The following is a 14189-nucleotide window of genomic DNA, read 5'->3' as shown; positions in this document are numbered from 1 at the left end:
AGCGGGGCTGCAGGGCCAGCACCCACCCAAAGGCTCAGGACGGAGCCGCCCCTGGCCTGGATCCCTGCAGGATCCATCCCCCCCAAACACACGGAGCCCTGGCTGGCTCCCAAACCTTGACGACGAGCTCGATTACACACATATCCCTCCAGAAACCACCTTGGTGCTGCATGGCAGCCAACAGCCATTAAGCCCCGTTGCTATTTGCTGCAGATATAGCCTTTATTCTTTATTTTTTTTCAGGTCTGACGTTCCCATCCCGCAGCCCTTGCTCAACCAGCCGGTCCCCCCGCCCAGCCGCTGAATTGCCCCTTGTTTTCCTTCCCTTCCAGCAAACAGACTGGGGGTGAAGGGAAGGGAGTTTGCTGCGATAGGAGATCAAGAGGTGCCTGGCACAGCCTCCAGCTCGCCCAGGCTTGTGTGCTCAGCCCGTCTGCCTACAGCAAGGCAAACGTGCACGAGAAGGTGACCTGCCCAGCCCCGGCTGCTCTAGAAGAGATAAGAACGGCGCTGATAGCGCTGGGACGACTCCCGAATGAGTCAAACCCCGAGAGCTCCACAGCCTGCATCAGGGGAGAGCCTTCATCCCAGGCAAAGGGCTCAGGGTGCCTCCGCACCTCGCCAGGAGGGGCTGGTGAGGGTAGACAAGTCGAGGCACCCTGCACCCCTGGGGTGGCTGGAGGAAGCACACACCTGCTTGCCTTTCCCACATCTCCTCTGGGGACCTTCAGGGAGCACAGCCCATGCCTCACAATGGGGTAAACAGAGAAAATGTGGCAGACAGAGCCTTCCTCCTCAGCAGGATGCTGTGAGAGCTCCTCGTGCCCTTTGTGCACTGAGGACAGGAGGCAGAGCGTCAGCACGGCTGGGCTGGCACACTGCAGGATCCAGGGACAAGGAGAAGGACAGCTCAGAGCCTGTCCGGGGTTAGAGGCTGTGCTTTTCCGTGCCCAGAGCCTTTCAGAGAGAGGTTCTTTGGAGCCATTTAATGCGTTCTGGCTGCTAGGACGAGCAACAGCCAAAGGGACTGGTGATAACCGGAGCGGGTCTGGTGTGCCGTGGAACCAGCCGTCGCTGCAGGGCACCGGGGGCACTGCTCCTCTCCATCCTGCCCCTGGTGGGAAGGGCTCAGAGCACGAGGAGCAGCCCACGAACCCCACGTGGGTCTGGAACAGCTTGGCAGGGCAGGGCGAGGAGTCCTGGAAAGGGAAAAGCCTCTTCTGGTAACCCAGCGCCTGCAGCAACTTCACGCAGGAACGTGCCTCTCAGCCAGCCCGTGGTGCCAGCGCCTTCCTCTTTCCTTGGAAGCTCCCGTGTGCCCCCCCCATGGCTGCTGGCTCCAACGAGGGCCATGGCAGGCGTTGTCTGGCCCCAGGGGGATACAGGAGGGCCAAACTTCATGCCCTGGTGGTGCAGCCCCCTCCTAGCCACAGGCAGCACCAGCAGAGAAACACTCACAGATGCTTAAGGTGCTGCCCCCCACCAGGAAAACACGAGGTTGTGTTTTAGTGCAGGGCTGGATTTGGGGATGCAGAAGGGTCCCGAAAAGATGAGCAGTCTGGGGAATGCAACCAAATGCACCCCTTCATCCTGCAGCAGCTGCAGGCAGGGGCTGCGAGCAGATGAGCCACGCTCCCTGCCTGCCCTGACGCCCCTCCGTGCGTGCACCCCCGTGGAAGCAAAACTCCCCCCTCGGCGAGGGAAACCTCCTTCCCCCTGCACAGAGCCCTGCTGGAAGGTCGCAGGGGGTGAGGCTGCTGCGCTGCAGCCAAATGAGATGCTGGTGCCTTGGGACCTTGACGGCAGCGCTGCAGTACTGCAGCGCAGGAGGAGGAGGATGCAAGGAGCCCAGGCACACGAGGCAGCTCTGAATCATCTGCAGGCACCCTGGCTAGCAGCCTGCCAGGAGGGGTGCAGCGCCCTGCAGAGAGCTGCCGTGCGCACTCACAAACAAGCTGCTTACGCAAACGGCGAGAGCGACGACGACGACGACGACGACGAGCTCCCTTTCCTGGAGCCCAACGCAGACCGAGCACGCAGGCACCCAGAGCCCCTCCGGCACGGAGCTGGGGACGGCTGCCTGCTGCTGGATTTGCAATTTGCCAGCTCAGCTCTTCCCTCCCTTTCTTCCCAGGCACCCAGCAGGGCACAGCTCGGTGAAACCCGCTGAGACCTTTGCAGGGAGGATCTGCAGGCTCCCAGCTCACCACGCCTGGGGATCCCAGCGGCTTACCCGGCACCGTGCCGCGGCACAACAACGCACTGGGGCTTTCCCTCGCAGAGCAGCGAGCCCAGCACAGAGCTGGAACATCTCGATGCTCAGCCTCACCACATCCTCCCCACGCCGGCTCACGCTGTGCAGGCGCTGCCTTCCGCACCCCGTCCAGCTCAGAGGATTTCCTGCTGGAAAACCAAAAGCGAGGGTGCCCCCGGCGAAGGCTGAGCTCTTCCCAAATTAAACCTCGCTGCCCTGACCAGGAATGCCTGCTCACAGCCAGCTGAACCCGAGCAATCTTTAATCTTCCCTCCCCAGCCCTAATTAACCACGACGAACTGACATTAAACGCTTTGCCCCGCTGTGCTGCGCCGTGCCGCTGGCAGCAAACCGCAGCGGCGGTGCTGGTGCCCTTGGGCAGGAAGGGGCCTGTCCTGAGCCTCTGCACCAATTTAATGCCACTTGTGCCAACCTCAACCAGCCTGTGCAGGGCTCAGCCCACTCAGCACCGCCCCGGAGAGCTGGCCCTGACACAGGGCACGCAGCACAAGCACAACACTCAGGGGAGAGCAGCAGGAGAGCCGCCACGTGGGATGGAGCTGGCCTCCAGGAGAGGACAGGACACCTCCGATGAGGCTGGGGCAGCCCAAAGCCTTCCCGTGTCCCACAGGTCCTTGTCACCCAGTTGGTGGCACCTGGGCTGGGTTAACAGAGCGCTGCTGAAGCACACCAGGCTGGGCAGCACCAACTCCAGCACAAAGGATCCGTGCGCTGCAGGAGAGCACCGTGGCGGTGATCCGCGGACAGGAGCGCTTAGCAGAAGCACTTGAATTTGTTTGAGAGCAGGGAGAACTGCTGCAACAAAAGGCACGTCCCCTCATTTTATCTCCGAAGCACTCACAAGAAATTAACAGATCAATTGGGAGTCTTTTACAGAGCTGGTATTAATTTCCTCTCAGCTGTAAAAAGGAAATGAGAAACAAAAGACATTAAATGGACTTGCCCGCGTCCCCAAGCGAACAGCGTGAGAGCTGGCACCAGAACTCAGCAGCTCCCAATTTCCAGTCCTATGTTTAGATAATGCCTCCCCTTCAAACCAAAAGGAAAGCCAAGGGCACTCTGCACGAGGAGCAGACACAAAGGAAGAGCTCCTTGCTCTTACAGGAGGGACCCGTGGCGCCCTGGACTGTCACCCAACGGCTCCAGAATTTCAAGCAGGGAGGAAACACGGAGCCACACGGAGATGCTGCTGGGGCAAGCAGTGATGCCTGGCATCTCAAAGAGCCCTGGGCTGCTTGGTGGCTTGAGGAGCCCTCTCCCAGACCTTGTGAGCGCAGCAGTGCCCCTTTGCCCCCCGCTGGGAACGAGGGAGGCATAACGCAGCCTCAGCGGGGCTCCTGCTCGACGAGATGCTGCAAAACCCAACATCCTCCAGAGGAGTTTTGGAAAACCGCTGAAGGAAGGAATTGCTTGGCGCTAGGTGCCAAGCTGGATATGAAAAACCTCCACCGAGTCCAAGGTACCCCCGGTAGCTCCGGTCCCACCAGCCCGGTGCCGGCACATTCCCCAGCCGCTCCCAAGCCAGGGGCTGGGATTACCAAACCTGCCGAGAGCCTGCAGAGCGGCTCCACGCTCCCTTTTGCTAAGGCGTGACCGGGTAAACCTGCCCCTGCCCGTGGCACTGCTCCAGCAGCAGCTGGGCACACGGGGCCAAAGCTCTGCTGCGGCTGCTGCAGGGCTCAGGCTGAGCCCGCAGCCTCGTCCTTGGCCCGGTGGCATCGCACCGGCATGCTGGGGGCACGGCGCTTTTACCCCAAAAGCCTGAATTTTCTATATGGCAACAGCATCCTCGTCTGGGTCTGCATCCTCCAGCCGCATCAGGGAGGGGACAGCAGCCGGAGCAGAGCTCTTTGGGACGGCCCAACAAAAGGAGGGCTCCCAAAAACCACTCCAGCTCCACGGAAAAGGGCCAGGAGCTAAACATAACTGCTCGGCAGCCGAATTTTTCTCAGCCTTCTTCAGCTGCTGCAGCGTGCGCTGGATGCCACAAATAGCTGGGCTAGGAGGGGTCGGTGCAGTTGGGCTGGCTGAAGCCGTGGGCTTTCTGCAATAAAATTGTCCACGTTACCTTTGTAGAGCACAAAGCTGAAGCTCGCACTGCTCCGTGAAGATATCGGACTGCTCTGGAGTCGGAGACACTCAAGAAGATGTTTGGAGACTGCTGGCCACCCAAAATAAGACTGCAGTCGCTCTCCCAGCTTCTTGCCTTCAACCACACGGTGCAGCATTTATTAACTGGTTCCTGCTGGCCCTTGGAGCCCCAAGAAAGAGTTAAACCCCCCCGAGCCCAAGGTGACCACTGGTAAACTCCCCAGGACGAGCAATGCCAATCGCCCTTCCCAGGAAGGGCAGATTTCCTCCGGGGAACAGGGGCAGGAAAGACAAACAAAAGCTTTGCAGGAAACAACCTGCTGGTAGCCACTGCGACCAGAGGGAGGATGCGATTGCAATATCTCCCCGATTACTACCGGACTTGGCGAAGCCAGACAAAGCCCCGCCACCTGCAGCACACGACGGCGGCGAGCCGGGAGCCGGAGCGAGCGTCCAGCCACTGATCCTCTTCCTGAGCATCCCGCGGGAGCTGCCGTGACGCAGTTCCACGCCGGGACCCGAGGGGCTGACGAGTCCCAGGGGCCGGGAGCCACCTCTTCAGGCACCGTTTCAGCCTTCCTGCGCTGCGACACCACCGCTCCTCCAGCATCCTTCCCTCGCAGGAGTGTGCACGGTGAGATTTCGCACCCAGCCAACCTAAAACGCGTGCTCCTGGTTGCAGATGCTCTTTTCCACGTGGCATTTCACAGGCATGAAGAGCCCAGGGACCAGGACTGCAGAGGGAAACCGAGGCTGGATACTCCAGCTCTCCTGCTGAAAGGTCTGTGCACGCCCAAGCCTGTGCCTGTGGCGTTTGTGCTGCTAAAACCTCCAGCAGCAGGGCGAGAAGCTGCCTGCTCCGCGGATTTGTCACCAAGATTTGGCATGTCGTGACTCCTAAACAATTCCAAGCCCTGAAAAAACCCCGCTGGAAATCTCCAAAAGGGAGCCTGCTACTGCAGATGTGCCTCTTGCAGGCTTAACAGAGAGAGGGGAATGATTTCTCTATCACCACCCACTATTAAGTGGAATTCAAGAGCCGTCCCTCGAGGCTGATTGTGTTACGACTTTCTGGAGACAAAGCCTGGTGCATGCTATGATGTTTATGAGTCACTCCTGGGCAACCCAAGGAAACGCATTTGTTCCCTTCTGATTATGAGAAGCACTTTGTACTCTTCAACTTTCCACTCCGGGATCAACTTCCTGAGCCTTCGGTCAGCCCTGTCCCCATCACATCCATCGTGCAAGTGGGCCAAGCTCTCTAGGAGGCAACCCCGAGCCACGTGGGGACGTCTCACCAAAGCAGAAGCTGCCCAATTCTCACTACGAGGCTGTGAGCAGCGATCAATCTTTGATCTCAGCACTGCTGAGCAACCCGCAGCAGCAACGTGTGCGTGCCTGCCTGCCTGCCACGAGTTTAATTTCAGTTCTTCGCTCCCAAGCAGAAGCACACGGGTGTTCTTCTGCCCCAGGACAGAGCAGGAGAACAAAACACCACAAGATCTCCCTCCCTCAATTAATATCAACTGGAAGGTGCTGGAAAATTAGAGAGAGAAGCGAGATAGCATCAAGCATCACATAGAATAGGCGGCGATCGTACGACTCGCCTCGAGCAGCAGCGCATCCATGGGCAGGAAAACCAAGCATTGACACTTGGCCAAAGCCAAACTGTGGCCACAATTCCCCTTCAAAGCTTCACTTTGAAGCCAGCCAGCAGAGATTTCAAACCCCCGAGGCTGTTATCAAGCTGCACCAGAGAGAGAGGTGCACCAGAGAGGTGCAGCTCGGCTCCAGCACCAGAACCGGAGCTCCGTCTCGGCTCAGCTAGCCCGTGTTTTCGCAGAGTATTCCTGATGGATTTGGTTTTATTTGAACAAATTAAGCCTTGGGGACCCAAAAGGAAAAAAAAAAAAAAAAAAAAAGAAAGTAATCAAATGTTTACGAGGCAGCTGCAGTAATTTATCTTCATCGTTGCTTGCTTAAAGTTTCCTCTTTCAGTGCCCACAGCCGCATCCACAGAGCGCCGGCTGGGGCGATGCTCTCGGTGCAGGGCTGCCTCCTGCATGACCCTGGGACAGCCCAGAGCCAAACCCCAGTCCCCTGAGCACCCCAGTTCCCCTGAGCGAGCTCCCCAATTCCCCTGAGCTCTCCGTCCCTCCCTAGCAGACAAGGAGCTCCCTTCCCTGTGCCGTAACCCAAAGAAGGACCCTCTCCCTTCCCTCCAGCTCCAGCCGGTTTGCATTTCTCCATGAATGCTTCACAACCTGTTTTGCCACGCTAATTGCAGGCAGCAGGCTACTTCTCCACCCCAGTAATTTCTAAGGGATCTCCGGCAGCTTTGGGTATTGTGGATAAGCCGTGGCTGCGTGTCTGAGACGTTCTGGGGTGGAGGACATCACTGGGACCATTTGATGCGGGGTCCTGTAAACCAAACGGGCCAAATATCAGCTCCTTCTGCTTCTAACCCCAAACCATCCCAGGTCTATTTGAGGTCTCAGGGGAGGGATAACTCTACATGTCCCTAAGAGCTGGGCCAGCGCTGATCTGGGCTCTGGCCATCGCAGGACTTTGCCAAACAACACTCACACCCCAAATCCCACCTGCAAGCTTTGCGGGAAGCTCGCCCTTCCCCGGCCCCGGCACAATTAATAAATGGGACGAAACAAAAGCTTCAGTTCCCAAACGGCCTTCGGGTACAGAAAGCACAGCAGGTGACGAGGTTCCCGTGCAGGGGAAAGTCGTGACTGCAAACCAGACATAATTCTGTTTTAATGGGCGTTATGCCTCGCTGGGGAGGGCCGGGCTGTGATTAGCAGCACTGCGCTCAGACGCGTTCGTCCTTCCCCGCTCCATCACCATCCTGTACCCCACAGCAGGAACCTTTCGCTCTTCCAGCCCTAATTAATGGAATGGTTTTCTCAGATCCACGGAGGGAACAGTTTGGACGTTTTCTTTTTGCTCAGACATCAGCAACGGGCAGGGCAGGAAGAAAACAACGCCGTGGAGGCTCCTTCTGAGAAGGCAAAGCAGAAAGGGAGAGACGGCAAACCACAGCGAGCGCTGGATCATTCCCCGACCAGGAAGCCCAACGCAACAAGTCAGCATTAGAAGAGGCTGTTTAAATTCATTAGCACGACAATTTACACTTGGGTGGCTCCAGCTGCAGCAGTACTTCCAGCTCCATCCCTTCCAGCTCCACCAAGCCTCGGGTCCCCTGCAGGACAGCCCCCAGCTCGCCGACGCAAACGGGGCGACGCGTGGCGAGGTCTGGGGCGCTCTCAGCCCTCATTTCTGCCTTGGTAATTGCAGCCCCTGCACATAACGAGCAGGCAGGCTGTAGGACAAGCCTTGGGGTCCCCGAGGGAACCCACATCAGAGAGCCCAGACCCAGGTGACAGAGCCCACGGAGCCAAACCCATCCCACGGAGTGGCCCCGCTGCGCTCCCCGTGTCCTCACCCCATGGAGCCCAAGAGCCCTGCCAGGCAGACGGCGAGCAGAGATAACTCCCAGATAAGGGGGAGCAGAGATAACCCCGGGTGTGCTCACGCCACACGTCATGCAGACGTATTTCCGACGCGATGATGAAGGCTGAAGCACGTCCGAACGTTTCTTCTCGTCTCCTTCCCGAGCCCTGCAAACGGCGTTGCTGTCCCGGTGCTGTCCCCTCGTGTCCTGTCTCAGGGATGAATTTCTGCACCCCAAACCCGCCGTTCCCCGCTCCCTGCCTCCAGCACAACAGGTTTGCTACCCGGCTCGTTCACCCCAACAAATCCTCGCCCCAAACCCACGGGTTTTTTGTGAGACCTCCGGGGTGGCCCCTCCAGGAGCAGCCAGCCCCAGGAGATGGGGATGCGGCAGGCTGAAAACCAGAGGGTGGCATTTGAAAAGCGCTCAAGCGTTTTAGCACCCAAGTCTGGCTGTCAGACTGCAGCTGTCAGCCTCTAAAAAACATTCCCTCGCCAATTTGGAAACCGTCCCCTCTCCTCCGAGTGCAGGATCCAACCCCCCGTGCCCACAGCTGCCCCCAGCCCCCGCCGGGCTCGCTGTGCCCACAACCCCACGTGCGCCGGTCACGTTTTGCTCTTCTTTTTTTCAGCTCCTATCACCAGCCCGCAGGCCCCAAGGGACTTCCTTAATCTCGTTCCTCTCCAGACACCAGCGGTGACAGGGACGGCCGGCTGGAGCTGGCCAAAGGCAACCCACCGCCCCCGCAGCACCGCCGCTGAACGCAGGAGCTGCACCCGGTGCCTGCCTCGTGCCCTGTAAACGGAGCTGAGATGTGACACCAAATCCCAGGGCTTTGGGCTCCCTCTGTGCCAGGACAGCTGGCTCTGCAGGGACACGCTCCCCAGGAGGTTTTATGGGGTTCTGATAAGGACAGGGGCCACGGGGGGGATTTTCCTGCAGGCATGGGGATGGCGCAAGCTGCTGCCAGACTGTGAGAGACGGAGACACCCCAAAAAGCCCCAGCCCGGGCACACAGACAGAAAAAAAGGCTGCGAAGGGGGAAGAGAAGGCAGAGCAATGACTCAGTGATTGCTACGGGCTCCGAGCAGAGCCCGCTGCGCCGGGCGCTGAATTAACGTCTCGCACGCACCAGCGAGCAAAAGCAGGGCAGGAGAGCTCGGCCACAGAGCCCTGCCTCGTAGGTAACCTCTGCAGCAGTCCCTCGAGCAGACGTGTAGGAAATCGTGACCCCGGTACCTGCCTGAGCTGCTTGGTGCAGTGGGGTGAGGCTGTTCCTTGAAGGACCGTGGGGACCCGGGAGCTCTCCGATGCAGGACAGCCACTCGGTGCAGCCAGCCCTGCAAATAACACGGCCGTCCTGCACCAAACCTGACCCCGGGAGGGAAATAGGACTGCTGTGCTTTCCTGTTTTAAAAGGCAGGACCTGAGACGGGCTTTGGGGACGCAGCTAACCCCGCAGGTGGGCAGGAGCTGGTTTGCAGCAGGGCTCCGACCACCAGGACTCAGCCCACGTCTGGACGAGGCAGCGAGGGGACCGCTCACCACAAGCGGCTGTTCCCAGCCCTGACTCACTGCTTCCCTTTTCCCCAAAACGGAAAAATGTTTACAGCCGAACCCAAATGCTCCTGATCCTCTGCTGGAGCTGAAAGGTCGTTCATTCCCCCTGCTGCTGGGCTCAAGACACGGGGTTTGTGCAGCCAGTCCTGCGCTGGGCACGGCACCCAGCCCTTCCCCAGCCGCTCCTCCAGCACCCTGCCGAGGAAAACCCCCCCGGTGCCCTTACAAATCCCTCACAAACAGCCTGGAGGAGGTGAGTAAGGCAGCGGGGAGGCTGGGGACAGAGGGATTGGAGGTCTGACGTGCTGGGGACACGCAACAGGCTGAGACAAAGTCTCCTTGCGACACCGCGAGCTGACCCAGCTCCGCTCCTGGCACGGGCACCGCCAGATGTGGCCTGCACGTAGCCGGTGGGGCATTGGAAAAGCCCGATCGTGGCTGTCCCTCCCCCCTTTTTTTCCCCCCCCCCAGGCTGAAAACGCTGCTCGAGCACGAAGGGAAGCAGGCAGCGGGCAGCAGCAGCCGTGCCCTTCCGCGCTGGGATGAGGCAACGCAGAAGCAGCCCACGCCTGCGAGGCACGCGGCGGCCACAAGCGACGTGTCCTGTCCCAAAAAGCAGGATGTCCCCCTCTAAGCCCCAAAGGCTGCCTGTGAGTTACCCAGAGCAATCAGGAGAAACCCAGCAGCAGGACAAGGCTCTGGCTGCATCTCCCGGCACAAGGGAGAGCTCTGGAAGTGCTTCCGAGCCCCTGGACTGCCTGCGCCGTGCGGTCACCCCCTGGGGACACCAGCTGGGGACACCCAGAGGCGACGTGCTGACTTCTGTGTAACTTCTTCTGATGCAGGACGGGATGGAGCTGAGGGAGCCTGAATATTCAGCTCTACCAGCAACATGGGAACAGCACACCGAGCCAGCCCCGCCGTTCCCCTCGCTCTGACGCAGTCTCAAAACCCTGGGGAAGAGGCCACGGAGGAGGACGAAACCCCGTTACGGCTCTGCTGCCAAAACCCCTGCTAGGTCGGTAGCTGAAGGTACGATTTTGGCATCGGCAGCATCCCTGCAGAGCACCTGCCGTCCTCGAGGGACCCTTGCCAGAGCTGCGAGGCAGCTCCTAAAATACTCCCCATCACCGCACAGCCCTGCGGAATACTTTTACTGGGAACCAACCGAGCTCAGCTGACGGCCAGAAATAACTTTCCACGCAAGGCAAACAAACCCGAACTTTCAAGGCAGGCTCCCAGAACAGCCTCTGGCTGCCCGTGGGGATGTCCCCGTGCCCCACGGGCTCTCCGCTGCCCACGGGGGGCTTCGGGCAGCGAGCCGAGCTTCCCAAATCGTGCCCTGAGCTCGGCCGAGAGCAGAGCCCTGGCTGGAGAGGGGCCAGCCGTGTTTGGCCCCTCCTTTCTCCTCCGGTTTCCGCGCAGATCCTCCTGATTTCATCACTCTTTTTACTCCCCGAGACAGGCGGCAGAGCCCGCGGTGCAGTAGCCCCGAGCAGCTAGCAGAGGTCGCTTAGCAGATGCTAGGTGAGCCATGGGAGAGGTTTCAGGGCCGCGTTTCCTGCGGCGAGGCTGCCTTCAGCCACCCACGCTTTTTGAAGCACTTTGCTCCACGGGGGAAGCCCGGAAGGGCCGAAACCCACGCGGCCCCTTTCCACCTCGCCACGCCGCTCTGCTCGCCCGGGAAGCCTCTGGCGTGGAAACGTTTTCACTCATTTGCCTCCGCGTGAATAAAACATGCGGGAGGGGTTAGGAAAATGGGGTTTTACCGGCCTGTGCACGCTCGCAGCAGGCTGGGAACTGGGAACGGGGTGAGGTGCTTTGGGGGAAAACTTAGGCAGGGAGTGTCCGCGATCCCGGCCACGTCTGGGGTCTCTGGGACCCACCGGAGCAGGATGGAGCACGGCTTAAAGCAGGCACCCGAGGGAAATGTCCCCGGCTGTGATGTCTCAGGACCCCCAGCCAGATTTCAATCTGTTGCAGTGCTCCAGAAGGAGCTGCTAGCGCTGCTACGGCCCTGATGGTAATTAAGGAACACAATTAAGGCAACACACATCCTCCCTCCCTCCCTCCCGTCACCCACTCTAGGGCTGGGACAGGCAAACATTTCACCTGCCCTCAAAATCCCCAGCTGGAGCGGGGCCAACGCGACCTCCCCAGGTCTGGCCCTCGGGTACCGGCGGGTGCGAGGTGGTGGCACCACGGCACGCTGTGGGGTGGTTGGCTCGCTATCGATCCAGCTGCAGAAGTTTGGGAAACACTCGGCCAAAACCCGCCGGCCACCCCGGCACGCCGGAGCCCTCATCCCGCGGGGTCTGCTCCCAGCCTCGGCCCCCGGCCGCTCGCCACCCTTCCCGCAGGGATCCTCGGGGGAGGACACGCCGCAGCAGGGGGTTTGGGATGCCCAGCCCCATTCCCGGGAGGAAGGGGAGGCCGAAGCGGGGAGAAATTGGAAGTGATTTCTCCAAGGTTACAAAAGGCGGCTGTGGTTCGGGAAGGAAACAAAGCAACGAAGCCGACGCTTCCTCCCCGGTGCTGCCTGCCTCCCGAATGATGTCAGGGAAACCTAAAACGCCCCTTGCCCAAAGAGGGGATGGTCAGTGCTTGGGGGAGCGTCTTCGCTGATGCTCTGGGCATCGGGACAAGCAAGCCTGCCCCAACCAAGGGGGCTGGGGTGCCCACTGCGCCGGCTGCCAGGCCTGCAGCAGACACAAGGTCGCGGGGAGAGCGATGCGCCCCTCGTCCTGGGGTGCCCGGGGGGCTGCCCGGGGCGTGCAGGGGGCTTTGCCCAGGGATGCTGCCCCGTCCAGCCAGGGGGTCGCACCCTGCATGCTCCGGGGGTCGCACCCGGGATGCTGCCAGCACCTTCCCCGGGAATCCGGGGGGTCCCTCCCGGGGCTACCGCGGGGTCGCTCGCGGTGGGGACCCTTCCCCATCACCCAGCACCACCGCCGACCTACCCAGCTTCATCAGGCAGGCCAGCAGGATCCAGAGGGAGATCTCGAAGGGGATGCGGACGTGATCGTAGTCGATGCCCAGCACGGGGAAGGCTTTGCGGTGCTTCTGGTGCCCCTCGCCCGAGTGGTTGGCCGCCTGCTTGTTCAGCGGGTGCATCTCCTGCGCCGTGGCCGGCGGCGGCGCGGCCGTGATACCCCCGGGTTCCCCCCCCGGTAGCGGTGCCGGGTGTCTCCGGGAAGGCTCGGAAGCCAACATGGGGTTGGCCTGCAAGCCCTGCCCGGGGAGCAGCGAGCCCAGCAACACCAGCAGCACCCACGGCAGGAGGAGCGCGGCCATGGCGCAGGGCGCAGGGCGCGGCGGGGGCTCGCTGGGGACCGGGACCCACGGGTGCTGCGGGCTCGGAGCAGCCCCGGCGGCAGGCTGCGAAAAGCCGGGACCGGGACCGGGGCTTGGGTGGCGGAGGAACGGCGGAACATCCCCCGGAGCGGCCGGGGCGGCCGCGGGGAGGAGGCAGGGGCGGAGGCGGTCCCGCAGCGCCTGCGGAATGCAGCGCCCTGGGCACGGCGGAGGGGCCGGGCCGGGGGCAGGGCGGGGAGGGGCGGGAAAAAAAAAAAAGGGGGAAAAAGGGGAAAAAAATAAAGGGGAAGGGGGTGGGAGAAGAGAAGGGGGTGGGGGAGTGCGGGGTTTAAGCGGGGGTGGGTGGGGGTGCAGATGGAAAGGGGGGCGCAGATGGAAAGGGGGTGCTGCAAAAGGGGGGTGCACGCGGAAACGGGGTGCTGGGGAATGGGGGAAGCGGGGAGGGGGGTGGAAATGGTGCTGGGAAATGGGGTGTAACTGGGAAGGGGGGCTGCAAAGTGGGGGGTGCTGGGAAACGGTGCGAGTGGGAAGGGGGGGCTGCAAAGTGGGGTGCAACTGGAAAGGGGGAGGTGTTTTGGGATGGTGCAGCTGGGAAGGGGGCACGGCAAAGCGGGGTGTGCTGTGATATGGGGTGTGACTGGAAAGGGGGGGGTGTTTTGAAACGGGGTGCAACTGGAAAGGGAGCACTGCAAGGTGGGGGTGTGCTGTGAAACAGGGTGCAGGTGGGACGGGGGCACTGCAAATTGGGGTGCCACTGGAAAGGGGGGGGTGTTTTGAAACTGCAACTGGAAAGGGGCACTGGAAAGTGGGGTGCAACTGGAAAGGGGGCATTGCAATGGGGCGTGTTGTAAAACAGTGCAACTGGAAAGGGGAGCACTTCAGAGTGGGTTGCAACTGGAAAAGGGGGGTTGGAGGGCTGAGGGGCGTGCTGCAAAGTGGGGTGCAGTTGGAAAGGGGGCACTGGAAGGGGCGTGGGGGGGCTTTGCAAAGTGGGGTGGAACTGTAAGGGGTGTGCACGGGGGCAAGGGGTGCACGGCAAGGCGGGGGGCAGCTGCAAAGCAGGGCTAGAACCCAAAAGGGGGAGCAGAGGAGCAGGAGGGCACTACTGCAGGGCAGGGGGCAGCTGCAAGGGGGGTGCGTGGGGGCGAGGGGTGCGGTGCAAAGCGGGGTGCAGCACAAAGGGTGGGGCAGGGAAACGAGGGGGTGCTAAAAGCAAGGTGGAGTGCAGGGCAGGGCGCGGTTGGGTTGAAAAGGGTGCACGGAGGAGAAGCATGAGGCGGGCACGGGTGGCAGCCTCGGAGGTAGGTGCGGTGCGGGGTGGTGCAGCGCCAAAGGGAGGTGCGTGGAGGCAGGCTGAGCACGTGGAGGGGGGTGAAAATGCGTGGATGGGCGCACAGGGGCGAGGTGGGCACCAGGAGGCAAAGGGGCCATAATACAAGGTGTGAAAGGAAGGGAGGGAAAGGGGGACCTGGGCCCAGGCCG

The 14189-nt window shown here is 61.1% G+C and overlaps 2 protein-coding genes across 2 annotated transcripts in view; one reads left to right on the top strand and one right to left on the bottom strand.

The window, feature by feature from the left end:
* Positions 1–12892, bottom strand: part of SLC9A1 (solute carrier family 9 member A1) — a 29118-nt gene extending 16226 nt beyond the window's left edge. Inside the window, exon 1 of the mRNA XM_068657918.1 lies at positions 12353–12892. Within this exon, the coding sequence (XP_068514019.1) occupies positions 12353–12686 (334 nt within the window). The 5' untranslated portion in view covers positions 12687–12892. The remainder of the gene's footprint in view (positions 1–12352) is intronic.
* A 960-nt stretch (positions 12893–13852) lies between these two features.
* The window catches only part of WDTC1 (WD and tetratricopeptide repeats 1), a 30839-nt gene continuing 30502 nt past the window's right edge, over positions 13853–14189 (top strand). The window contains exon 1 of the mRNA XM_068657919.1: positions 13853–14008. The gene's annotated coding sequence lies outside the window, so the exon portion shown is untranslated. The remainder of the gene's footprint in view (positions 14009–14189) is intronic.

This window comes from Anas acuta, chromosome 21 (assembly GCF_963932015.1).
Source record: "Anas acuta chromosome 21, bAnaAcu1.1, whole genome shotgun sequence".
Taxonomy (NCBI): domain Eukaryota; kingdom Metazoa; phylum Chordata; class Aves; order Anseriformes; family Anatidae; genus Anas; species Anas acuta.
This window is presented reverse-complemented; position numbering and strand designations above follow the sequence as displayed.